This window comes from Sorex araneus, chromosome 6 (assembly GCF_027595985.1).
Source record: "Sorex araneus isolate mSorAra2 chromosome 6, mSorAra2.pri, whole genome shotgun sequence".
Lineage (NCBI taxonomy): Eukaryota > Metazoa > Chordata > Mammalia > Eulipotyphla > Soricidae > Sorex > Sorex araneus.
In genome coordinates, this window is record NC_073307.1 from 59,505,970 (window position 1) to 59,531,924 (window position 25,955).

The following is a 25,955-nucleotide window of genomic DNA, read 5'->3' on the forward strand; positions in this document are numbered from 1 at the left end:
AGCGGACAATTAAGGACAGCAGGGCCAGCAGGGTGTTTGCCCAGGCCACAGAGAACCAGTCACCCCCACCCCCACCCCGCTGTCTCAGTGGCTGATGGGGCCCACCCATGGGCTTGTGTGCCCAGTCCTGAGGTCACTGCCCCCCGAGTTTGCCTTGACATGAGCCCCCCCTTGCCAGGTGCCCAAGCTCCACATCCGTTACCTTCAGAGAGGCCCTGGGTGGGTTCTGGGGGGCTGCTCCCAGGCCCCGAGAAGGTGTAAGCGCTGCAGGGCGTGAGCAGGGGTAAGGCACTCCTGGGGTAACACTGTCTGAGGACCTGCAGCCCCACGGCCACCACCGGCTCCGCGCGGCTCTCGGCCAGGCAGGTCTGCGGAGAGGACACCTGGGCGTGAGCCCCCCTGCCCGTGGTCCTCTCCCGCGAGAGCTGCGAGGGTCTCATCTAAGACCCCCAGGGGCCAAGTCGTCCCCCACGACCAGGATGGATTCAGCGTGAAGTCAGACGGCATGGACGGGGTCCGAGCCTGCACCCACACCCACGCAAGCGCCTGTGCGGGCAGCGCCTGGCCAGGGGGGGACGGGGGAGCAGGAGTCAGGTGTCAGGGACGAGGGTCCCCACACAGGCTGAGGGAGGGACGGGGAGCAGGAGTCAGGTGTCAGGGACGAGGGTCCCCGCACAGGCTGGTCTGGGGAGTTTGCTGATGGGGTGGAAACTGGGGAAATCGAGTGTAGGGGGGAAGGGGAGCCCGGGGGGCCACACCTGCCCCACCTGACCCAGGCTGAGTGCCCCCTGGAGTGGAGGGACAAGCATCATGGTCTGCAGGGTCTCCCCAGGGCCCTGCACTCAGCCCCCCTTCCCCACCCACAACACGATCGTTTCCAAAGCCCCCTCCCATCTGGGCTGGCCCCCCTGAACATCTTCCAGAGCAGGGGCCAAGTCGTCCCCCCAGAGCCCCCTCCTCAGCCAGGAGCTCGGCCATACCATCTCCCCAAGGCTGGGCGAGCTTGGGGTTCTCCCGTGCTGCCCAGGGAATTGAACCCCGTTTCTCCCACTTTGGGTCCCCCATGAGCCCCCATGCCTGTGGGTGGTCAGTGCAGGTGGAATGAGGAGCTAGGAACTGCCCCAGCGAGGGGGTCCCCCCAGGGTCCCTCAGGGGCACCCGGTCCTGTGTTACCTGCGTGGTCCTGAAGAGCAGCTCCAGGCCCTGGGCCGCCTGCAAGGCCTCCCGGCCCGAGCGCAGGGCGGCCACGTGCCGCAGACACAGCAGGAGCGCCCGGCGGATGGGCACGAAGGCGTCGGCCTGGTCGTGCTCGTGCCAGTCCTGATACAGCTGGAGCAGGGTGGCCACAGAGCCCCGATTCACTGCCCGGCGGATGTTGGATCCTGGAAAGGGGCAGACAGGTCGGGGTCGGGAGTCCGGCAGGGCTGGGGCCCACGACACAGGCGTCCCCTCTGAAGGGGCCCAACCTCAGGCGTCCCCTCTAAAGAGGACCCCCAGCCTCAGGCGTCCCTTCTAGAGGGCCCCAACCACTTTCCAGGGTGAGGGTGGGGCGTGGAAGGCCCACATCAAGAGACCAGAGGAACTCGCAGGCATCAGGGCAGACTGGGAGTGTCCAACGTCCCCTCCCTGAGCAGCAGACACCAAGGTCAGTGCAGACGCTGAGCATAAAAGGTGGCAGCTGAGAAAAGGCAGAGCCAGAGGCCCAGGGAGCCCCCGGGATCCCAGAGGGGCCCTCACTCAGGGCCTGGGGAGACAGGCCCTCGTGGGGCCCCCAGAGGTGTCTGCAGCCGGGACCCCCGTGGGGTGGGTGAGTCCTGCAGCCCGAGGCCAGCGCAGTGGCCAGAGGGAGGGGCCCCAAATGTTCAGGCCACTGCCCCTTCTGGAGTCAAGCGGGGTCTCCTCACAGCTGCACTGCCGGCTTCCCTGGCCCGGACCCTCCCAACTTAGGGAAATGCTGACCGGGCCTTTACAAGCAGCCGGGCCCGGAAGGTCAGGATTTGGGGGACTTGGGGCCAGCAATTTGGGGTATTTGGAGGTCAGGAATGTGGGGGCCTTGAGGATAAGAGTCGAGGTTTGGGGCCAGGGCTTGGGTTGGGGGGGGGGGGCCTGTCTGCCTTGAGAGCAGAAGATGTGGTACGTCACCGATGTCCTTCTCATACCTTTCATTCTCTCCTCCTTCCCTGGGGGGGGGGGGGGATCGTTAATTGTCTCAGAGAAAAATCCCTTATCCATCTCCCAGCTCTTATCCCCGATTTCCTGCTAATCCTCAGCAAACAACTCTGTTTACAGCACCTGACAAGCCTCCCCCCCACCCCCGCCCAGTGCTCCCCGGGAAGGGGGAAGGGTCCGACCAGGGGGAGCCAGAAAGAAGCAGAGGGAGGACCTGGCAGGGGGGTGTTCTAGAGAGTTCTTCCAGGGAATGCTGCTCCAGGGAGGTGGGCAGGGCAAGGACAGGCTGGTTCCGAGAGGGTTTGGAGTGGGCAGGCCCCCTCAGAGCAGACCCTCTTCAGAGCCCTCACTAGACCCGCTGTGGAGGGGTGGGCAGGGGGTGTCTGAGGGTGTCCAGGAGGGACCTGGCCTGAGCCCTGCCCTGGGGGTCTGCTGGCAACAGGGTCTCACAGTCACGTGGTCCCAGCATAGCTCAGGGGAGGGCAGAGGCTGGCTCCTGGGGGCACTACAGACTCCGGGGGGCTCAGGGAGGGCAGGAGCTGCCTCTTGGGGTGCCTGAGCTCAGGTGGCTGCCAGTGCCATGTGCCACAGACCAGGGCCCTCTGGCCCCTCGGCCCCTGCTCGAGCCCACCTCCCCACACACGCATCGCCAGGAGGAAGCTCCAGTCACCTGCGAGCTGATTTCCCCCCAAGACGGGCGCGGCCAAGGCTGGGGAGCACAGCTAGCGCAGAATCGCCAATGCGGCCAAAATTGGATTAAAATAACCTCCTGATAAACAAATTACTCACACCAAATAGATAGGGGGGGGCCGTGGTGGCAGAGTGGAGGTGGGGGGGGCAGGCAGGCATCGCTGGGAGAGCAGCGCCGCCACCTGGCAGGTGGGGGAACTGCAGGGGTGAGGGCCGGCTGGGTCCCCCGGGGCACTTCTGAGGACAGTGGCCACAGCAGATGCTGCTGTATCAGCTGCTCGGGTGGGAAGGTCAGCGCTTTGCCTGGAAGGAGGCGGGAGGGCCCCCACTCCTGGGAGCGGGTCCGAATAGCTTGACCCAGGGGACACGCAGAGGACAGGCGCGTCTAGAGGCTGCTCTGGGTCTCGGCTGGGACAACCGGGAGGCTGCCAGCCCCGCTCAGGGCCAGGTGGTCACAGGCCCAGCCCCCAGGGGCCCTGCGAGCCGGGCCGAGATGGACGGAGGAGGAGCCCGTCACTCACGGCCAGGACTCTTGTTCCAGAGCGGATCTTGGTGCCACTCGGTTCTCCGAGGGTCCCTGAGGGCCCCCGCCCTGTCTGTGGGGGGTGCTGCCTCCAGGATGCCCACCTGGGATACTCAGCTGTGGGTAGCTGGATCCGGGACCAGGGCAACTGCCCCCTCTAGCCCCAAAGATCCCAGCGAAGCCACGGTGGAGCCACATGGGAAGAGGCCACGCCTGGACCCCCAAGGTGCAGACCCAACCCGCAAAGGTGCTTACTGGATCTCAGCAGCTGGGCCAGGATCTCGGCGGCTGCCCTGGGGAGAGAGGGAAAAAAGTGCAGTGTCTGTCCAGAGCCGTGCACAGACACGCACTGGTGCCAGGGCTACCCCTGGTGGCCCCGTTATCCACGGGGAGTGGGCGGTCCATGGCCTTCAGCAGAGAGGATGCAAGTCCTCCCCCACCCCTCCTCAGCACCGTCCAGAACCCCCTAAACAGCAGAGGCAGCCGTGCAGATGCCTCGGCCGGAAGGGAGGGTTGGGGTGTGCGGGACTGGACACGCTCGTGGCCCAGCACGGCATCTGAGTCTGCGCAAGACGCAGGCACCGGGCACAGAAACATGCTTCTGTCCTTACATGCATCCTGCCCTGTCCCGCCCGGGGGACTCGCTTTGGCTCAGGCACACGTGAGCTCCCCATCCGACCCGGGACCCGGGGCCTGCTCCCCCCGCCTGTCCCGTCACAGGAACCATATCCAAGGTCACCACGGGTTAATCAGCCGTGAAACCGGTTAGTGTTTTGGGAAGTCTGGCCTCCCAGTTCTCGGGCACACCGCACAGGGGGGCTTTGGTTTCCAGAATGTTCTACGGCTAGAGCCACCGTCCCAGAAGTCCAAGAGCACGTTGTGTGGAATGCTCTTCCTTTCCGGACACGGCAGGTGACGGACACTGCCCTCCAGCCGGGCCAGCAGGAGCAGAAGGGCAGCCGTGGGAGGAGGCCCCAGCCCGGCAGGCCGGGAGACACGGCACCCCATTAGTCCGCATCACCCTCGCGCGGCCGCAGATGCCGAGTGCAGACGCAGGCAGCTTGACAAATGGGCAGGATCACGGGCGGAGGACGATGAAGGCAGGGGAAGAGCTGATAGATGAGGAGAGAAGCTCGTGGAAAATCTAATTAGGAAGCGCCCGGCCCGAGAGTGAGTCTGCCGAGCAGGCGCGCAGGCCTTGGCGCGCGGGGGGTGCGGGGGGAGAGGCCAGAGCGCTTCCCACACCCCAGCACTGTCTGGGCTGAAGCACACACGCCCCCTGGGGCCCGCCGGGTCAGCCAGAGGCCTTGTCCCTTGCAGGCGGAGGGCTGGCTGTGTGAGGCCAGCAGCGCGGCCAGAAGGAGCCTTCCCCTGTGTCTCTCCTGAAGGCCCCTCAGGCGCTGGTGACCTGCCCTTCGCCCCCGGGTGCCGTCCCCGCTGTCCCGTCCAGCCACGGTCCCTGGGGTCTGAGTGAGCCTGAGCAGCCTGCGAGTGAGTCTTGGGGGCTCCCACACACTCTGTGAGGCCAACTCGGCCCGGAACTCCCCGTGTCCACTGGAGTGTCCTCCTCCAGTGGGGTCTGGAGGAGGAAAAGCCAGGGGGAGCCGGAGGGGCCTTACTAGCCACCTGGACATGGTGGCCGGCTCTGTGGTCATTCTCGCCCCAGAGTGGGGCCAGCCCGGCCTGTGTCCGCCTCCTTCCCAGGGCCTCTTCCCTCCACCTCTCTGCATCTGGGCCTGTGCCACTGCTCCTGGGGACAAGGGCGCTGGGGATGGCTGGACCCTCATCAGTCACGTTCATGGCCCTCGGGGAACCCCCGGAGATTCTGGACACCCCCCATGGGAGCTGGTATGAGGTGCCTGTGCTCTATGCTGGTCACGACGCATCAAAAACATGATACTCCCTCCCCCCCAATCTGAGAAGACTCTTAGGCTATTTGCCATTAAAGAAAGTGTGAAAAAAATTAAGTGTACAGTAAGAGGGATTTTGAGTTCTTACCAGACCCGACCTTAATGGCGATGGAGATGGAATAAGGAACAGGAAAGCTGGCAAGGACTCAACCAAGCCAGGTTGGGGTGGAACGACAGGGAAGGACAGAGAGAGACAGAGACACAGAGACAGAGAGACAGGGCAAGACACACAGAGAAGAGAGAGACAGAGACTGAGAGACAGGGAGAGACAGAGACTAGGAGACAGAGAGACATTTTAGAAACATCATTTTATAGTCTCTGTATTTTCCTTTTTTTTTTTTTTTTTTGCTTTTTGGGTCACACCCAGCAATGCACAGGGGTCACTCCTGGCTCATGCACCCAGGAATCACCCCTGGCGGTGCTCAGGGGACCATATGGGATGCTGGGATTTGAACCCAGGTCGGCCGCGCAAACGCCCTACCCGCTGTGCTATCACTCCAGCCCCTAGTCTCTGTATTTTTCAACTAATCATGTCTTCCGTCACTTTCCTCAACACATAAACATGCTTTAGTGACTAGCAGGCCCTGCTGTTACACCTTTACCAATACCTCCCTCATCAATATGCCAGGGCTTGGTTCTTCAGTTCTGGCCTTTTGCTATTAGAACCAATATTGCCTTGAACACTAGCGTGCTCAGATCTCAGATCACTTCTCTTTGATTTTGTTTTGGGGGCACACCCAGCAGTGCTCAGGGCTGAACCCTGGCTCTGCACTCAGGAATTACTCCTGGGGGTGCTCAGGGATCGAACCCAGATTGGCCCGGTGCAGGGCAAATGCCCTGCCCACTATACTATCACTCCAGCCCAGTGCTTCACTTTAAGCTTAAGTAATTCCATCCCCCACATTAAGGTAAGATTGTCCAAAATGCAGAAACTTCAAACAGCACGGAAACGCTTCGGAGCACAGGGACAAGCTGGTTTCAAGGCCAGAGAACAGCTTCAAATCTGCATGACTGGTTTAGGGAGTGAATCTAGGGAAAAGGTTGGTTGCTAAAAGAAATACCGCAGGGGCCCAGGGAGAGACTGTAGCAGGGGCCCGGGGAGAGACTGTAGCAGGGGCCCAGGGAGAGACTGTAGCAGGGGGTCGGGGAGAGACTGTAGCAGGGGGTCGGGGAGAGACTGTAGCAGGGGCCCAGGGAGAGACTGTAGCAGGGGGTCGGGGGGAGACTGTAGCAGACAGTGTCCAGGGGAAAGACTGTAGCAGGAGTCCAGGGGAGAGACTGCATGCAGTACAGCATGTGGGGCCATGAGAGCTTCTACAAGGATGACATGCAAGTTGAGAGAGAGAGAGAGAGAGAGAGAGAGAGAGAGAGAGAGAGAGAGAGAGAGAGAGAGAGAGAACTGTGTCTGCTGCACTCAAAGCTCCATCAGGCGGGATTCTGGTCCACCGCAACGCGGAATGGGATCGCTTTGCCAGTGCTCGTCTCTGATTGATTATTGGGGCTGTGGGAGGTGATCAATATGCCTCTCCTCATGATGCGCACTCATCTTGATCGCTTTCCCAGGCAAGCTGCGCGCTCTGGCCTCCAGGGAGAGGCTGCCTGCAGGTGACTCCGACCCCGTGCGGACGGCCACTGTCCCCGTCCCCAGCTCAGCACGGGACAGACGGGCCTGTGGGTGAGGCGAGTCCAGAGTGTGCCTGTGTGCTTCCGGCACCAAATGCAGTGCCACAGGCCGCATCCCTCAGTCCTTTTCTCCACTTCCTGTCAAGCTGTGGCACTGCCTGGAATTCACTGCCCGGAGCCCAGCCCCTCATGAAGGCTCCTGGCCCCTGGCAGTGTCGCTATGGGGCTCTCCCACCCCCGCCTCCGTTTCTCATCTGACGGTGACACGGCAGCAGCTTTTTCACTGGAACGCCATCGAGATCTTCCTGACAGAACATGCCAAGTGGGGCCAGAGCAATAGCACAGCGGGAAGGACATCTGCCTTGCGAGCCACTGACCGGGTTCTATCCTGGGCACCCCAGAAGGTCCCCCCGCAAAGCCAGCAGTCACCCCTGAGCATCACCAGGTGTGGCCCAACCCAAAGTAAGAAAGTTCCACATACTCCAACTATGCAGATCCCTGCGTTGGGGTCTGTGCACCCTGGGAAGATCCCTGGAGTTAACTTCCTGAGTTGCCCACCGCCTCTGCAGATGACCACCGTCTGCGTGTCTGTGTCTGTGTATGTCTTTGTGTGTGTCTGTGTATGTCTGTGTATCTGTGTCCGTGTGTGTCTGTTTGTGTCTGTATGTGTCTGTGTGTATCTATATATCTGTGTCTGTGTCTGTGTGTGCATGTGTTGGGAAAGTTTCCAATCTTTCATCTTACAGACTCCCAGCATGTGCCAGAGGGTCATTCATCATCGTGGCCATGCTTGTCCATCCCATCTCAGAAGCTCATTCATCTCTCCAGTCCCACATTTTGCGTATTCTCCCACACCCTCCTCCTTCTTTGCCCCCATGTGGTCCCCCTACCCTTGCTGGCATGGGTTCCAGCTCTTCAGAGCACAGAAGTAAGGGGGCTCAAGGGGGTTATTTCTCCAATATAGACTAATTCACAATGTCACAAATGAACTTTCTTTTTTAAGGCTGAATAATATTCCCCTGTGAACATGTGGCCATGTATAGATCACATTTTCTTTTTTATGGGGGGGCCACACACAGCAGTGCTCAGGACTCCTGCCTGGCTCAGGGACCATCTGGGCTGGCAGGCATCAAACCCAGGCTGGCAGTGCCGTGCCCTTCCCGCTGTGCTATCCATTTGACCCCAGGTCACGTTTTTTTTACCCATTAGTCAATCAATAGAAATTTTGGTTATTGCCATATCTAGGCTTTTCCAATAAATACTTTTTAAAAGATTTATTAGATTGTAGCTTTACCAGTACTATTAGAATAGTGTTACTGTGGACAGTACTAATGTACAGTCACTGCAACCCCTTATACACACACACACACACACACACACACACACACACACACACACACACATACACACACACACCAATGTGCACAGCACTGTCCCCAGCACTGTCCTGTCCTCACACTGTCCCCACGCTGCCCTGTCCTCACACTGTCCCCACATGGTCCTGTCCTCACACTGTCCCCATGCTGCCCTGTCCTCACACTGTCCCCACATGGTCCTGTCCTCACACTGTCCCCACGCTGCCCTGTCCTCACACTGTCCCCACATGGTCCTGTCCTCACACTGTCCCCATGCTGCCCTGTCCTCACACTGTCCCCACACTGTCCTGTCTCGCACTGTCCCCATATGGTCCCCACGTCACTTCTAGCTTCCTCCTCCCGCCCCACACCCTCCGTGTGATAACGTGCGGCCGGAGCCCCAGGCAAGGGGTACTGTCCAATAGGCCACGTGAAATGCTCATCTCGGCAGAGGCAGACGCCCGGGCGAGGCAGTGAGTGCAGAGCTGGGCCTCGAGAGTCCTGCTGCAGTTCCCAACAAGCCCCTCTCCCTGGCTTTCCCGGCACTGGCGTCTGCTGCCCCCTCGCCCACCCCCCAACAGCACTTTGCTTTGCTCCTTTGCACAGCAGCCATTCGAGCAGAGGTGAGGTGGCGCCTCGTGTGGCTTTCGTCGGCATGTGCCCCTGAACAAGTCATAACCAGCTTGAGCCCTTTCCGGTACCTGTTGGTCCACTTCAGGGCGTCTGACAGGAGCTCGGGAGGGGGCAGCCGTGGATTCCACCCCTCACGCCACCACAAAGCCCACAGAAGTGAAGCAGCATCCCAGGGAAGACGCTGTATCAGCACACTCGCAGGAACAGAGTGAAGCCTTCTTTCTTCACACGGCTCCTGGGGGCCCTGGGGGCCCTGACCCCCAAAACACAGGCAACGAAATCCAACTGCAGAGCCCCCCACAGCACAGAAAACAGTTTTCTGCTCAAACTTGTGTGAGTGTGTATATGTGTATGTGTGTTGTGTGTGTGAGTGTGTGTTGTGTGTCTGTGTGTTGTGAGAGTGTATGTGTCTGTGTGTAAGAGTATATGTGAGTGTGTTTATGTGTGTCTGTTGTGTTGTGAGAGTCTGTGTGTCTGTGCATAAGAGTATATGTAAGTATGTATGTGTGAGTGTGTTGTGTGAAAGTGTGTGTGCCTGTGCGTAAGAGTACATGTGAGTGTGCGTATGTGTGTGTTGTGTGAGTGTGTATATGTGTATGTGTGTGAGTGTGTGTGTTGTGTATGTGTGTGTGTGAGAGAGAGAGAGGTGGGGTGTGTGCTGTGGGGAGGACAGACAGAGGAGTGAGTTTTCTTGATTCCCTTCCCCCTAAATTTCCCCAAATGTCTGCATTTTTAACAACGGCTGTGCAGGTGCATCTTCCAGATCCAGCCCCGACTTGCAGCCCTCGGACGGCAGCGGCTGCCTCCCCTGCAACGTGGCTGGCAAATTCTCCACCTATTCCGGCTGCTCCAGCTCTTTCTCAGCCCTGGGACTCAGCAGCTTCACTCAGCAGCCCCTGTCCTGCGCCTCCTGGCCGCGCCACAGACGACCTCTTAGTCCTGAGGGTGGACAATGAGAAGAACGGGCTGAAGGAGGCTGCGGGCCCAGGAGGAGCCCCGGGAGAACATGCTGCTCCTTAGATCTAAGCCAACTCTCAGGGTACGGGCTGGCCGAGGCGCCCCGCGCAGAAGGCGGGGAAAGTCAGGAGGTGGAGCCTGGGCGGCTGTGCCGCGGCTCCATGGCGCCCCCTGGAGGTGAGGGGGCGCCATTGCTCTCAGGCCCTCATCTCTGACCACCTCCCCTCTGCCTTCTGAGATTGGTGGGTGAGTCCCTTTATGAACCTTTTTCTGCATCCACCATTGGTTTTCTGCCGCATCTGTTCACTCCCTCTTCTGCTCGCTGTGTGCAAAGTCAAGATTCACGCTCTTGGTTTTGGCTTTGGTTTGCCCTGGGTGATCTTTGCCACCTGCTCATCCTGTTGTTTTAGCAACTTGTGATTGAGTTCTTCAGCTGTGTGTTCCTCCACTCCAAATTCTTCTCATCCGGAAGAATTTTCGATTTTATGCACCGGCAAGGGCAAGCCTTTGGTCCGAACCACGTGGGTCCAGCGTGGACCCCCACGGGCCCTCCGCCTTCACATCCACTCAATCTGCCTTCCTGTCTGTATTTTACTTTTGTTTGAGGCACTGTGGATGTTAGGGCTTCACAAAAACAGCATTTTGATAGTTTTCTATGTCTAAAGCATTTGCGGTTTTGAGACACTCCAAAGCTGAACCTCTCCAGGAAACAACAACAAAAATGTTCTAAGAACAATTTGAACCTGTGAAATCAAAATTGGGTCCCCAGCTAAGCTACAGTTTTAGTATAGAGGTGGAGACGGCCCTGGGTGTGTGGCCGGCCCTTCTGTGGTGTTTTGGAGGCTGGCGCAGTCTCTGCCCGCCTGAACGAGTCCTTCTCCACTAAGTGTCTGTCGCGACCTAGAGCAATCCCAGGCTTCCCGCGGACACCTTAACCAGCTCCTTCGAGGTTCCCCACAGACCTGGGGAAAGAGAATCGACCTGTGCTTTAAAGTTTTAACCCTTTGCCCTGCTTTCATGCAAGTCAGAGGTGACTCCTCCTCACTTGGAAGGGCCTGCACAAACAGCAGCTCACATTCTCCGCTAAGGCCGGTGGCAGTGAACAGACAATGCCCAACTCCTAGCTCCTCTGTCACGACAAAAATTGCCTGCATCACTCTGGCCTGCTTTAAAGACCCTTTCAAAGTCATAGAACAGCTTCTCCTTTGAAAGCCTGTGGGCGGGGCTGGCCTTGAGCAGGTACAGCGCTTTTGCTTGGGAGGGGAAGGTTTCTCGACTGAAGAGAAGCAGCCGGGATTTGCATCAGCAGCGTACTCGGCTATGTGCCAGGGAGATGGGCAGAGACTGATTTGAACGTGGATGAGACTTTCGACCCTGGCTTTTAAATCATCCGCTTTCATTAGAACATTCGTGGAGGTCATGAAGAAGGTTTGAAACTCCCCGTTTCAGGCCTAAGAACTTGGGAGTCGGGTCCCCCAAGCCCACCAGGAGTGATCCCTGAGCACAGAGGCACTGCAGATTCGGGCACCGCCGGGTCTGGCCCCAAATCAAAACAGAAGCAGCAATAGCAGGAAAGCCCAGCTCGGCCACACCTGCTGCCTGGGGCCACCCTGCCCACCCCAACTCCCCAGCACAGGGAACACGGCTCACAGGGCGGCCCGGCCCTCGACTGGCCATGTTCACGGCTGTTCTCATCTGGGGACACCTGCCACTGTGAACACGGGGTGAGGGGGTGGCAGCGGGAGCTGGAAGTAACACAGGGGCATTGGTGGGGAATGTCAGACCTAAGCACCTGCCCACGTGACCTAAACCACAGAACCAAAGAGAAAAGAAGAAACGAATCTGGTCACCAGGTTTGCATTGAGCCATGAAGGACACGTTCTTGTTTTGAGAGAGAGAGAAAGACAGAGATGGGGGGGGAAGGAGGGAAGAAAGGGAGGGAGGGAGGGAGGGAGGGAGGGGAGTGTAGGATGACCTTACTTTGTCCTCTCCCCCCTTGCCATGAGTAGCTTGTCCCAGTTTTTCCCAGAGTTTAGGCTTACCCCAGTCTCACCCATCAAGGTGTTCCAGAATCTCTCCCATCCCTTTGTTTAGCTGTAATCACTTCTCTATGCTCTCTTCCCCAAAACAGTTAATCCGCGGCTTTCCCTTAATCTGACTCTGCTAGTTTGTAAGGTCAGACCTTCCTAGGATACTGAACTTATAAGTTAATATTGCCTGTCTCCTCTTCTTGTGCCTTTTGAATAATTTACTTTAAAGCAATGTCCTTGTTGTATATTATGCTTTTGTAACTTGGGATTTAATTGGCCTTGAATATTATTCCCTTCTGGGCATCTGCTTTCTCCACTTAAGCCTCAGTTGCCCTCAGTTCCTAGCACCCCAAAAGCACACCCCAAAAGCAAGATCCCGACGAGGGACGGGACGGATCCAGGGCGAGCGGTGAGTTATGTGCTACCCTGGCATCGAGATGGGCCTGGCCAAAGTGCCTAATTCTTAACTATAAGTTAAGAGCTTGATCATGGACAAATGCTGTCATGATCCAAAAGTAATGATGAGACTAGGACCCTGCTAGGGATAGGAAAGACTGATCTGGCCTGAGCACTGTAGTCTGAGATTGAGATGGCCCCAGGAGAGCAATTCTATAAGCTTTAATGCATCTCTTATTGTTTCCATACAAAATGATTAATATTATGAATTCTTATATGTTTGCCGAATGAGGAGAGGAGAAACACACTCATGGGACTCCACCCTTGGGTGGATCCTCCTGTTGAAAGGGAGTCAGTCCTAGGAGAAGCATCCCCTGAGGGAAAGGAACCTCAACCCTATTGATGGTGACCACACCTATGTGTACACCTCAACCCCCTCATGCTGGGGAGATTTAACTAGGCTGTAAGAGTGGGTTGGGGGGCCAGATCCAGAGATCCAGAGAGAGATCCAGAGCCGGGAGAGAAGCAGGGAGAGAAAATGAAATAAACTGATCGAGCAACCAGTTTGGCCTTCTTCCTTCCATCGCCTGCCCTTGACCGACAGCACACACAGCAGTTACGGGGCACCGAATGTGGGCGGTGAGACAGAGCCACCCAGAGAGCCCACGAGTGCACATGCCCCTCGGCGTGCTTTAGTTTTTTACAGGGGGGGAAGGAAGGGGGAGGGAGGGAGGGAGGGAGGGAGGGAGGGAGGGAGGGAGGGAGAGATGGAGTGCAGACCCTTTCTCCGCTGGGGCCTGACCTGCCTTCTCTGAAACTCTGTCGCTGTCTCCCTAACTCCGTGATGGGGCTGTGTGAGTCAGTGTGGCCCTCTAGAGCCCCTGGCACACCCAAGAGCGGCCACATGCGGGCGTGGGTGTGCTGAGGTCACCGGGCAAGGGACCCTCTGAGGCAGGTACCCAGATGCGGCTTCCCTTCTGGGGAGCCCCAAGGTCCCACCGACCACCCGGCGCTGCTGATTCCTGGGGCTGGGCTCCCACCACCCTCTGGTTGGTTTTGTTCGGGGCCACATCTGGTGGTGCTCCTGGCGGGCTCAGGAGGTCATATGGGGTACTGGGCATTGGACCCGGATCGACCACATGCAAGGCCAGGGCCCTCCCCACTGTCCTATCGCTCCGGCCCCTGACCACCCTCTTGTTTTCCCTCTCTGAGGACACATTCAGAGTGTCTGTGGATGTTTTAACACAAGTGCCTGTCCTGGTATCTATTTTTTTTTGCTTTTTGGGTCACACCCGGCGATGCTCAGGGGTTACTCCTGGCTCTGCACTCAGGAATTATCCCTGGCGGTGCTCAGGGGACCATATGTGATGCTGGGAATTGAACCCGGTCAGTCGAGTGCAAGGCAAACGCCCTACCCGCTGTGCTATCGCTCCAGCCCTGGAATCTAAATTTGCTTTGTCCTCCAAAAGGTCCTGAATCGCAAACATGTGGCAGGGAGGAGACACGGGGCTGTGAGCCCGAGAGGAATTATTTGCTCGCGTGTCCGAGAGCCCTCCCTGAAGGCCAGGCACAGGTAATAAGCTCAGGGGGCGTCTCGGGCCCCGAGAAGTGGGGACCCCTGGCGGAGACAGCTGGGGGCTGAAAGCCCCATGTAGGTCCTGAGCACACACCTGGGTTCCCAGACTTGGGGGTGGCATCTGCTGGGCCTTTTTCTTACCAATTTCTGGTGTAATTTCCCATGCTTACATAACGTATCTCTATGGCTCAAATTCTTTATTTTCAGTTGGGGGCCACACCTGGTGGTGCTCAGGGGTTACGCCTGGCTCTGCTCTCAGGAATCACTTCTGGTGGCGCTTGGAAGGCCATATGGGATGTCGGGGATTGAGCCGGGGTTGGCCACATGGGAAGCAAGATGAGCCTCGGACGATCGCCCCGGGCCCTCTATGGCACAAACTCTTACAAGCAACTAAGAGCAGGCTGTGGGTCCTGATCCCCCCAGCTGCTGGTCTCCATCAACAGCCCGGAGCAAGGCAACTGCCGCGCAGGGTGGGGACAGCCTGCCCCCGGCAGGAGGCCGCCCTGGCCACAGTGCTCTCCCCCTTTGCTTCATCTTCACTGATTTCCTCTCCACGGTATCGATCTCTTCGAGAGGGTTATTGAAACCTGCAACAACCCTGATCGTGCCTATTTCTGCCTCCGCTTCACTCGCTCTGGCATCTGCTCATCTGAAGCTCTGAAAACATCGACCTAGAGGGTGGTCCGTCCCCTCAGAGAGCAGGCCTCGGCCACTCTCTCTGCGTCTGTGTCCCCGTAACACTTCTCTCGACCCGCCATCAGCAGAGGCACTCTGCTTCCACCCCACCCTGCCCCTCTGACCTGCGTCTGTCCTTGCGCTGCACTGGGGGCCCGGGGGCAGCGCTGCTCCCGCCCCTCCAGCGGAGAACGCTGACCGTCCACCTCTCCCACCTGGCTGCTGTGAGCAGCAGCTCCCTCTGGTCACCTACACGGGTGGACCGTGAGCTCCGGCCCTCCTTCCCTCTGCCTCAGGAACTCACTGAACCTGAGGGAACACTTTATACTTCTGTTGCTGCCTTCTGCGTTACGGCTGCTTTAGGAGATGTTTAGACTTACCCGTATGTGCAATCATTCGTGTACTATGATGAGAGATAATAGAACACTGAGTATCTGATATCCCAGCATATTATATTATGCAACCATGATATGTGAATATATCATCATGTATTCCATAGATAAATCCATTATGTATTTTAGTTTATTTTCATTACATAATTATTTGACTGGGTTATTGCGTACTAAAACTGTGGTAATTATGATGATTATGATCACATAATTACAGTTTAATATCATTGTAGAATTAATAATTCTATTAACACTATAAATCTACCACGTGGGCATGGACTATGTATGTTAAGCAGGGGGAACCATCCCAAGATTCACCTGTGTTCAATTTCTTCTTATTTTTGGGTTTTGGAGTGTGCAGGGCTTACTCCTGGCTCTGCACTCAGGGATCACCCCTGGTGAAACTTGGTGGGCCCTCTGGGGTTCTGGGAGTGGACCTGTGTTTGTGTGTGTGTGTGTGTGTGTGTGTGTGAGAGAGAGAGAGAGAGAGAGAGAGAGAGAGAGAGAGAGAGAGAGAGAGAGAGGCACATCTCTTCCCTGTCCCACTTCATTCTGGAAACTTTCAGTTTCTGAGTCCCGAACCCCTCTTCCTGCACATGGGACCTGTTTTCATCGGTGCCCCCAATGTCCACACTAAGGTGGCTGTCCTCTCCCTGCGGGCTGTCTGAACATGCCTTTCTAGACCCTCTGCACATTTGGAATCTCCTAAAACAACCTTTCTCCCTGGTCACCCAGGCCCCCAGCACAATTTCCAATACCTGAGAGGCAGGACCCACAAAGCACTGCCCCCCACAACTGGGAGCGGGCCTTCCACCAAGCACCCCAAGCCAAGCCATGAGGTGGTCCTGTCTGTCGCCCACGGAGAACCAAGGGTTACTTCCCACTTACCTCTGTGGGCATCAACCACGTCCTTCCAGCTTCTCTGCCTGCCCTGGGTACCAGCTGTGCCTGCATGCACCCACCTTCGTCCAGGTCCAGATGGAGCTTTGAAGGAGCCTGCCCCGGGCTCTCAGCGTCCATCCCCTGCAGCCCTTCTGCCCAGGGACAGTGCTGTGGACTCCACACCTCAGCCTCTCACTCAGCCCTGTTCCCTCAGCTCAGGGACCAGCTGGGCTGTTGGGGTCCCCCTCTCTGCACTGCAGATGTAAGCATGGACACTGCAGGGCTACTGTCTCAGCGGGACCCCTTGCCGCCCACTTGCTTCCTGCTCAGCGTCTTCAAAAATCCCTTCCCAGGCACGTCCTCTGGGGCTCTCTTTGCCCTGTCAGGGGCGAGATGAACCAGACTGCTCCTTCCATCTCCACATGCAGAAGTCCACGCCCACTATCACACGGCTGCAGATGCGTTGGTTTGAGAGCCTTGCTTTTTCTAGTCGATATTTTATCCTAAGCCATTACTGGTAGCAAATATCACTCCTAATCTGTTTGCATGTATCACAATGTACCATTATGACGGACACATATATCAGCTTTACTATGCCTCCCAGCCCCTTCTTGGGCCATTTCTGGGTGTAACAGCCCCAGGGATAAATAATAATGAGGCTACCGCTTCCAGGCAGGGATTTCCATTGTCCATTCTCATGGTTCTTTTGGACAGTTTTCAAGCAGGGATGAAGCTGGGTCAGGGACGAGCCCTCCCCTAATCTGTGGCACGTCCCCTCTGTCTACACCCATAGTTCTTCCATCCACAGTCCCAGGAGCTTCCTTCTGACCGAAGCCTCGCCAAAAAGAAGTATCAGTTTTTACCATCTTTGCTGCTTGGACCCGTGAAAGTTGGGCCTTGACCTAAATTGTGTTTCTCTGATTATTGGCAAGTCGGACGCTTTTATGAGCTTATCGGTTTTTCTATTTCCTCTCTGTGAATTATCTATTCCCATTCTTTTATTGCCTAGTGAGACGTTAGATCCAAATCAATTTGGTGCATTCCCTGCCCTTCCTCCCTTGAAATACACTCCAGCCGAAATGAGCCCACGAGGAGTGTGAGACGGTGTGTGTGTGTGTGTGTGTGTGTGTGTGTGTGTGTGTGTGTGTGTGTATGTGTGTGTGAGAGAGAGAGAATGAGAGTAAGAGAGAGAGATTGTGTGTGAGGCTGTGTGTGTGTATGACATATGAGATTGTGTATAAGACTCTGTGTAAGATTGTGTGTATGAGACTGTGTGAGGCTATGTGTGTGAGAATGTGTGTGTGCATCTGAGACTGTGAGAGTGAGATGGTGTGTGTGAGAATGTGAGGCCCTGTGAGGCCGTGTGTGGGTGTGATTCTGTGTGAGCGGGAGACTATGAGTGAGGTTATGTGAGTGTGAGGCTGTGTATGGGTGTGTCTGTGTCAGTGTGAGAGGCCATGTGTGCTGGTCTCCACACTGCTTTCTTTGAAAGGCTCTCACCTCTCACTTCTCACCTCAGATCCCAACCACTCAGAAACTCTGCTTTAGCCCAAGCTCCACCACATTTTAGTGCCTGTCGCCCGGTCAGTCCTCAGGAAAAAAGCAAGTGCAATTCTCACCTGGCCCTGCTCCTGCCTCCAGGGCCTGCCCACAGGGGCGGGACACCCAGCCCTGTCGCACTTCCCCCAGGTGCTTTCAAACGGATCCACCAGCTGTGCAAGAGTACTCTTTGTAAAAGTGCTCCTCGGGCCAAGCCAGAGACCCCTCAGAGCCCCTAAGGGAAGCCCAGCCTGCTGAGCTCACTCAGGCAGTTCTGGGTCTTTTCCCCTTCAGTGCTGGGGACGCGAGCAGTGACTGCGATGCTCACGTCCACATGAGTCACGGTCATAGAGGGTGGACACGAAGGCCCCAGACAGACCCATTCCAGCACCGGGTCCTAATCAGGCCAAGGAGCTTCCCGTGGTCATCCGGCCTCACCACCTCCTCTTTGTCCCTCCATGATTGAAGTCCAGGGCCACCTCCCTGTGCCAATGACCATGCCCCACCGTGTCCCTCACTGTCCCCTCCCTGTCCCTTTCCCAGGCCTACAGCCGTCTCCACACCTGGCTCCCGTGTACCCCCACCCCCTCTGCCTTCTCCAGGGGCATGTGGGTCAATCCCAGTTCCCGAGTCCCCCACCAAGGCTCTGGCCTGTCCTTTCCCCATGGTCCTGAGAGTCTCCCAAGACGGGGCCCACTGCCCACCCCCTTCCCACTCCCACCCAGCACCCCAGCAGGGCTCAGTTCCCTCAGGGAGGTGCAGCCAAGCCAGGCTGGGGTCCATGGGGTGGGCAGGGCAGATCCCCGGGGCGCATCTAGAGGGACTCGGAGTCACCCCCAATCAGAGATGCCCCACCCTGCCCTGTGTGCCTCCAGGATGTCAGGAGCATCCAGGGGTGGGTAGCCGAGACTCCATGGGGGTGAGAGGTCGGGAGAGAGGTGGGCTGGGGCGCCCTCCAGGACTCAAGACTCAACCCCCAAGACTTTCCAGCTTCAGATTGTGACCCGACCAGGCTTCCCGGGGCTTGAGAGCTGCCAAGGCCACAGAGCATCCGCCAAGGTCGTGGCCAGTGTTGGGAACGATTCATCCGGGCAGGCACCCGGCTGCGTCCTGCTGGCCGTTCCCAAGCAGCCCGGGGAGGTCAGTTCCATGGTTTGTCCCCGCTCCAGGGAGCAGACACCGCCCCAGCCTGGGCCCCCACCCCAGAAACTAGGCCCCCGTGGCCCTGGGACGGGGTCTGAGAGCAGCGGGCTCACAGCCCCTGGCGGGGAGGGCCAGGAGCTATTTCCAGCCGCTGAGTCACGTATGCACTGCACACTGGCTCCAGTGGGCGTCCACGCAGGGGGAGCTGGACATGGCTGCAGAGCTCAGAGGGAGTGGGCAGGGCAGCTCCCGTGCCCCACACTCAGGCCGGCGCGGGGAGCAGTCCCCGCCCTCCCAACCCACTGGGGCATTCGCCTGCAATGCCCGACTCCCCACAGCCAGGAGTTACAGTTACGGGGTCTGCACCCCCAATCCACACGGGGCCACATGGGGAGCCTCTGAGCCTGGCAGAAGGCAGCACCGCCATCGGCCTACCCCTGGCCACGGGGCCCTTCTCAGGAAGACCCCCCCAACCGAGCCAGGGTCATGAAGCTGCAGCGCTTACCTGCGGTTCTGCTCTCAGGGGTCACTCTTGGAGGGGCTCAGGTCACCCTGTGGGGTCCCGGGGATCAAAGCCAGGTCAGCCACATGCAAGGCCAGTGCCCTCCCCGCTGTGTCGCGGATCAGCCATGACTGAGGCTTCTGAGGGCATGCGAGGCCGAGGCTAAAGCCCACGGACACTGACGATACAAGTGACCACACACACACACACACACACACACACACACACACACGCAGGCGTTTCATGGAAACAGGAGCAGGCGGCCCCCACCTGGGCATGTGCGAACAGCCCCATCAGGACCCAAACGCTCAGGTTCCCGGGGAGGAGAGCCAGGCCTGACGACGGGCACAGACGGGGCTGGGCTGGGAAACAAACACAAATGTTTGTGGGGCCAGAATCCTGCTCCTGGGGAGCGGATCAGAGTGGGCAGCAAAGTGTCCCCAGGGGCTCCGGCTAGCTCAGCTCTGGGCCCGGCTGCCTGCTGGAGGCCGCCATGCACCCACCCATCAGGCCCCTGTTGGCAGGAGACCCCCTCAGGCTCAGAGTTCTGCGTGACTGACCGGCTGGCCCCAGGCAGCTCAGTGGGCAGGCCCGGGAGCTCGGGTTCCCGTCAGCCCGGGCACCAGTGACAGCCGGGCTGTCAGTCAGGCGCGTCTTTCTCATCACCCAGGGGGGAGCACTCAGGGCCTGAAGGGTCCCTTACAGCCGTATTGGGGAGAAGGGTCGCAGACCCGGTGTGTGGGGGACAGAGAGAGCAGGTCAGCACCAGGTGGGTGTCATGGGAATAGGGGTGTCCACCTCTGCCAGGAGCAGAGCAGGGTCCCTGGGGCCCAGGAGGCCCAGCGAGGAGGAGGAGGAAGCACTTGGCAGCTGGGAGGCCAGAGGGGGACAGGGCAGGTCCAGGCCCCGCGTGCCCTGGCCCCAGGGAAGTCCGGCCCTGTGCCAACTGGACACAGGACAGACGGCAGCTGCATCTCTAATTTTAGGGCACTCTGAGCTCCAGGGGGATGGGCCCGGGTGTCCGGAATAACTCGCTGGCCTTTGAGAGACAGGCTGGGTGACGGGGGGTTGCTCCTGGCCCCCCACAGACTGCGTCCCTGAGGCCCCCGCCTGGGGCCCCTCCTGGGACTCCTATGTTAGAAGTGGAGCTGGAGCCAAGGGGGACACCAGCTCCCCCCGCACCTATGGTTGAGGCAATTCCAACAGCAACAGGCCTCGGGGGATTCGTGTTAGTCACAGCTGCCGGCAGTGTGGCACACGGAGGTGACAAATGTCCGCACGGTTGTCCAAGGCCCACAGACGCAGAAGCCGAGACTCCTGGGAGCTGCTCCACGCCCTCAGCTGCAGCCCCATGGGGGCTCCGTGCAAAGGTCTAGAGGGCAGGGGACCCCCCCAAACCCCAGGCTGCCACGTCATGCTGGGGGTGCAATGGCTGCCACGTCATGCTGGGGGTGCAATGTGCTGCCAGGGTCAGGCCTCATGTCCGACGCACGACCCACAGCCACTGGACTCTCTCCCCGGCCCCCAGAAGTAGCAGTTTAAGAGCAAAGCCACTTGCGACTACAGAAAAATGAGGAAAGTCAGCCTTGCTGCTTGGGGGCCGGGAGCGCTGACCCGGGTTCAATCCCCGACAGGCAGTCCTCCGAGCACCACCAGGAGTGATTCCTGAGTCCAGAGCCAGGAGTAACCCCTGAGCATCACCAGGTGTGACCCAAAAATAAAATAAAATAAACTGTGCACTTGAGACCAGGGACCTCTCCACAAAGCATCACTTCAGGGGCCCAACCTAACAAGGGGTCCTGGAAGCCCCTGACTAGGCATTCCCTAGTTTGGTCAGCCCAGATGCTGGCCACCATCAGTAAGTGGCAAGCCTGCGTCCTACGTCGGAATGCCAGCGCCCAGAGCAGCAGCTGGGATGGAAGGACACGGCCTCCTGGGACAGGAGACCCGGGCTGGTGCCGGAAGTGGCCCCTGGCCAGCAGCCTGTGCGGGTTTTGCTGACTCACCCCCGTGCAGGGTTACTGGGCAGGGTTTCAGGGCCGGCCTGACATGAGAGAGTGAGGAATGACAGCCTGCAGCCGGGGCCCTGGACCCTTCCAACCATGAAGGAGCCCCCCCTTCTTTCTTTCTTTTTTTTTTTTTTTGCTTTTTGGGTCACACCCGGCAATGCACAGGGGTTACTCCTGACTCTGCACTCAGGAATCACCCCTGGCGGTGCTCAGGGGACCATATGGGATGCTGGGAATCAAACCCGGGTCGGCCGCGTGCAAGGCAAATGCCCTACCCGCTGTGCTATCGCTCCAGCCCAGGAGCCCCTTCTTTCGTCAGACCATGAGGGATGGAGCAGGTCAGACACAAAGGCCCCGAGAGCCACAGGCTAGGCACCCTGCCTGTCCCTGGAGGAGAGCCGAGCATCCCAGCCCCCCTAAGGCGGTGGCACAAATGCACGGCAGGCAGTGGGCAGGGGGGCCTTTTGCCCCAACCCCAACATCTCTGAACACTGGTTTCCATTTCCGCACCCAACACAGAGGCCCGTGACAGCCACAAAGGTGGCCGTGGTGGACACGCGTGGGGCTCTCTCCAGGTCTGTGTGGTTCCTGTGGGCCCGGGGCAAAGACCACGTCAAGTCGTACCTGATGAGCCGCGTGTGCCTCGGCGTGTAGGGGCTGATGACCTGGAACAGCAGCTCCATGGCTCCGTTGATGCCCAGCATGGCTCCCGTGGGCACTGGGAAAGACACGAGCCAGCCCTCTCACCCCGTGTCGGAGCACCGGAAGGAGCCACCACCCTGCCCGCCTGTCAGAGGCAGCTCCACAGGGAGCCCTGAGAAGCACGCATGGCTGTCTCCCTGTGACCGCCTCCTGCATGGCCGTCTCCCTGTGACCGCCTCCCGCATGGCCATCTCCTGCATGGCCATCTCCCGCATGGCCATCTCCCTGTGACCGCCTCCTGCATGGCCGTCTCCCTGTGACCGCCTCCCGCATGGCCATCTCCCGCATGGCCATCTCCTGCATGGCCATCTCCCTGTGACCACCTCCCGCATGGCCATCTCCTGCATGGCCATCTCCCTGTGACCGCCCCCCGCATGGCCATCTCCTGCATGGCCATCTCCTGCATGGCCATCTCCCTGTGACCGCCTCCCGCATGGCCATCTCCTGCATGGCCATCTCCCGCATGGTCGTCTCCCGCATGGCTGTCTCCCTGCGACCATCTCCCACGTGACTGTCTCCCACATGGTCATATCTCACTGCTTCTGCCCCCACACATGGCTCACACCACAAAACAGCCTCTGCCCCTCTCAGTTCTTCTGTCTGAGGGACATACAGTGCAAGGTGGCCCAGACTGCACCTTCCCTGTGACATCAACAGGAATTGACACACACAGGTAGACACAATCCACACATACATGACTCTGCAGAGGTACACACGTGTCCATGTGCATGGTAGTACATTCATATGTTTACATGTGAACACACAAGGCCTGTATGTACAAATATGTTCATATACATGCACGCACACTCCAGCTCATGTGTACACATTTTCTTATACACACAGGTACACCACTGCACACATGTACACACATGCCCATACACACATATTCATACACGGCTCATGTGTACACATGTTCTTATACATAGACACACCAGTACACATATGTACACATATGTTCATATGTACATATGAACACACCAGTTCACTTGTACACATATTCTTATACATGCAGACACACCAGTACACATATGTACACACATGCTCATATGTGCACATCACGTACCAGCTCATGTGTATACATGTTTTATACATGCAGATACTAATGCACATGTGTATGATGTGTTTACATGCATGCAAACACTAGCTTATATAAGAACATATAAGAACACATATGTTCTTATACATGCAGGCACACCAGGACATTTGTATACACACGCTCATATACATGCATATACAAATAAGCTCACATGTACAAACATGTTCTTTACATACAGATATGCCAATGCACATATATGCAATGCTCATATGAATGTGTGTGCAAATAAGTCCATGTATACACATGATTTTATATATGCAGGCATACCATGTTTATGCATATACATGCAGACATACATGTGCACAACACCTGCTAATGTGCACATTTGTATGCATGCAAGCTCATGCACAGGCTCATGAGTACACATGTGTGCACTCAGACTAACATGTGTGCATATGGATACACATGCTCTCATGCAGTAACATACATGTACACAAAGCTATACACAGGTTCATGTGTTCACATGCACACTGCTTCATGTGTACACAGATGCATGCAGATGCATGCACCAGCTCACAGGTGAGTGTATGAATTGCACACATGCACACATTGCCAACAAGCACTCTCAGAGGCATATTCTGCACCATGCAGCAGTGCCTGGTGAAGGCGGGTCACAGGTTGTCGGGCAGGACAGAGCGGCAGCCCTCTCTTCCCTCCCCTGCCCCGGGCATGGAAAGAGTCTGTGGTCCCTGCACGCCCAGATACTCCCTGGTCTCCAGATCCCGTCCAGACCCCTACACTGAGTTGCGGTGGAACAGAGCTGCGGTGGAACAGCGCTGCCCTCTGGACGTCCATGCTCATGAAGTCCAGCTGTCCAGTTGAGGTGGAAAGCCCTCAGAGGTCTTGACAGAGCAGGAGACCTTTACAAGAGCCCCAATTCTAACGCAGGAGATTCAGAGAAGGAACGGAGGGGTCTCCCCGGTCTCATCCCGGCTGGCGACATGCCTGGGCGAGGCCCGAGGCCATCTCTGCCACTGCCACTGGCCGTCAGGGACCTGCTGATGGGCCCGGTGGCCTCACAGACCCTGACGTCATCAGCCAGCACCTTGCATGGAGAGTCACAGCATTGAAAGCCTCACCGGGATGTACTTCTCCCAGAGGACGGGGCGAGTTGCAGGCTTCAGAAGCTCTGCTTGCCCGCAGAGCGTGGCCACGGCAAAGCCGCATGTGTGGTGAGCACCTTAGAGCACAGGGAGGGGGCACCCCAGCAATGCCAGCACTTGGCTGAGTTCGGGGCTGTAAGGGTCCCTTCTCCCAGCAGCTCGGCCCAGCCATCCTCAGGACGCCAGGACAACACACGAGCATCTCAGCGAGAACAGAAGTCGGCCTATCCCCAGCAACGCCCAGCTCCCCTGTGTGAAGAGGGGTTCATACAGGCCCTGCCGCCTCCCCCCCACTCGCCGCTTGGTCCATGACTATGAGTCCGTGGAAGGTCCTGGACCTCCTAATTCCCTCGAAAGATTTTCTCCTCCTGCTTCCTCAGAGGCCCATTCCGCCCAATGGCAGCACTGATGGCTCATGCCTAAGCCCTTACTGTCCCAGGAGCAGGCGGTCACAGACGTGATCATAGCCTCCTCCTCCGTGGAAGAGGCCACGATCCCTGTCATCCCTGAGACTTTGCAAGGAAAGCGACGGAAGTGAGAACAGGGCAGGAGCAGCAAGAAGTGACAGGAAGTAAAAGGAAGTGATAGGAAGGGACAGAAATGAACAGGAAACAATAGGAAGTGAGAAGTAACAGGAAGTGAAAGGAGACTACAGGAAGTGACGAGAAGCAACAGGAAATGACAGGCAGCGACAGGAAGCAACAGGAAGTGAGAAGGGAAAAGCAATGACAGGAAGTGATAGGAAGTGACAGGAAGTGAGAAGTGGCAGGAAATGAAGGAAGTGACCGGAAGTGCTCTCTCCTCCCGGGCAGCCTCCCTGCCAGGAGACTCCGGTCCACTCACCGCTCACGGCAAAGGCTCGCAGCACCCACAGACAGTGCAGGAGGTTCTGGCCGTGGGTCAGGTTCTTCCTGGCCAGAATCAGGGTGACGTCCAGGGCCTCCAGAGCCAGGGCCTTCTGGCCAAACTTCTTATCTGTGGACACAAACAGACTCAGCTGTGGTGCAGGCGGCCGGTGGGCCCAGCCGCGGAGCAAGTGCCCTAAGGCGCTGCAATGCCCGGTTGTCACTCCTCAGGGACATTCCCAGGAAGGCCAGCCTGGGGCCCGGACTTCCCGCCCCCAGATACAGCTTGGGGCGTGCGTTTCTTCCACCTCAGCAGTTCCAGAGAGACGCTTCCCGGCTCCTGACTGTGGGGCGTCCACCTCACGAGAGGCCAGGTGTGGGGCAGGGAAGGAGCATGCACAGCACATGCACTGGTCGCTTTGCCCCATGTCCAGTCCCAGGAAGGGAAAGCGTCTCTTCGAGGACATGCGGCAAAGGGACAAGCCCTGGGTCTGCGTGAGGCTGGGCTTCCAGGCACCAGGCAAAGGCCAGCGGAAAGGAGTGCAGGGCAGCCAGGAAAGAGGCCGGAAGAGTCTGGAACATTCAGGAAGGCAGCCCTGTCTCACTGTGCTCAGAGGTCTGGCCTCCAGGGCGAGAGAGGTTTCTGCTATGCTGAGCCCCCGGCCCCGGGGGCCCCCAGACGTGTCTGGAGTGAATGTTCCGGGAGCGGCTTGTGGTGGGCAAGTGCCCCCCTCAAGCTTCCCCTTCCTGCTGGAGCCCGGGGCCCCCCAGCATCACCCCCGCCCCCATTTCTGGGGTGTCCTCCTGCTCACGGCCACAGTGCCCAGAAGGACCCTGATGCCCCTGCGTGCAACAGGTACCTCGGAGGCCCACTCGGGCCAGCAGCCGGCAGAGGGGCAGGAGGACGGTATAGTCAGGCCGCGCCGTCCGGGCTGCATTCACCAGGGTCCGCAGAAGCGCCTCGCTGCCGCCCTTGTCCACGAGGTAGCGGGTCCTGCGCTCCGTGCCTGTGGCGGAGACAGAGCCAGGGGCTGCAGGCTGTGTGAGTGTGAGTGTCCTTATACATGTGGGTGGGGGCCAGAGGAGACTGGTATGTGTCATGTCTGTGTGTATATATGTGTGTGTGGTGTGTATTATATATGACTGGTGTGTGCATATGTGTGTGGTGTATTTGTGAGTGGTATGTGTCATGTCTGTGTGTATATATA

The 25,955-nt window shown here is 58.0% G+C and overlaps 1 protein-coding gene across 1 annotated transcript in view; it reads right to left on the reverse strand.

The window, feature by feature from the left end:
- AGBL1 (AGBL carboxypeptidase 1) overlaps positions 1-25,955 on the reverse strand; it is a 220,691-nt gene that overhangs the window by 193,881 nt on the left and 855 nt on the right. Inside the window, exons 3-8 of the mRNA XM_055143569.1 lie at positions 25,608-25,754; positions 24,746-24,877; positions 21,626-21,719; positions 3,638-3,675; positions 1,174-1,382; positions 203-368 (exon numbers count right to left, since the gene is read on the reverse strand). Of these exons, the coding sequence (XP_054999544.1) occupies positions 203-368; positions 1,174-1,382; positions 3,638-3,675; positions 21,626-21,719; positions 24,746-24,877; positions 25,608-25,754 (786 nt within the window). The remainder of the gene's footprint in view (positions 1-202; positions 369-1,173; positions 1,383-3,637; positions 3,676-21,625; positions 21,720-24,745; positions 24,878-25,607; positions 25,755-25,955) is intronic.